The 211-nt window shown below is 55.0% G+C and overlaps 1 protein-coding gene across 1 annotated transcript in view; it reads right to left on the bottom strand.

The window, feature by feature from the left end:
* LOC119587727 (carbonic anhydrase-related protein 10-like) overlaps window positions 1–211 on the bottom strand; it is a gene marked incomplete in the record, with an annotated part of 109,413 nt that overhangs the window by 3,657 nt on the left and 105,545 nt on the right. The window contains 1 exon segment of the mRNA XM_037936414.1: window positions 33–167. Coding sequence (XP_037792342.1) covers window positions 33–167 — 135 coding nt within the window.

Below are 211 nucleotides of genomic sequence, written 5' to 3'. Positions count from 1 at the left end.
TCAATATCCCCCCCCCCCACTCAGACCCCCACCTGCGAGTAACCGAAGTCAATATTGGTCCGGATGGTGCGGTGGTGGGCAGACTGCAGTGGCCGGAAGTTGTTAGCAACCGGCGCATTTCTCCGGAAGTCGGAAGAACCTTGTTTTAATCTCCGGAGGTTTCTCATCTGTCAAGAAGAAGGGAGGCTTAGAATTCCGCTTGGTTTGGGCC

The sequence above is a fragment of the Penaeus monodon genome, chromosome 23, assembly GCF_015228065.2.
Source record: "Penaeus monodon isolate SGIC_2016 chromosome 23, NSTDA_Pmon_1, whole genome shotgun sequence".
In the NCBI taxonomy this organism is placed as follows: Eukaryota; Metazoa; Arthropoda; class Malacostraca; order Decapoda; family Penaeidae; genus Penaeus; species Penaeus monodon.
This window is presented reverse-complemented; position numbering and strand designations above follow the sequence as displayed.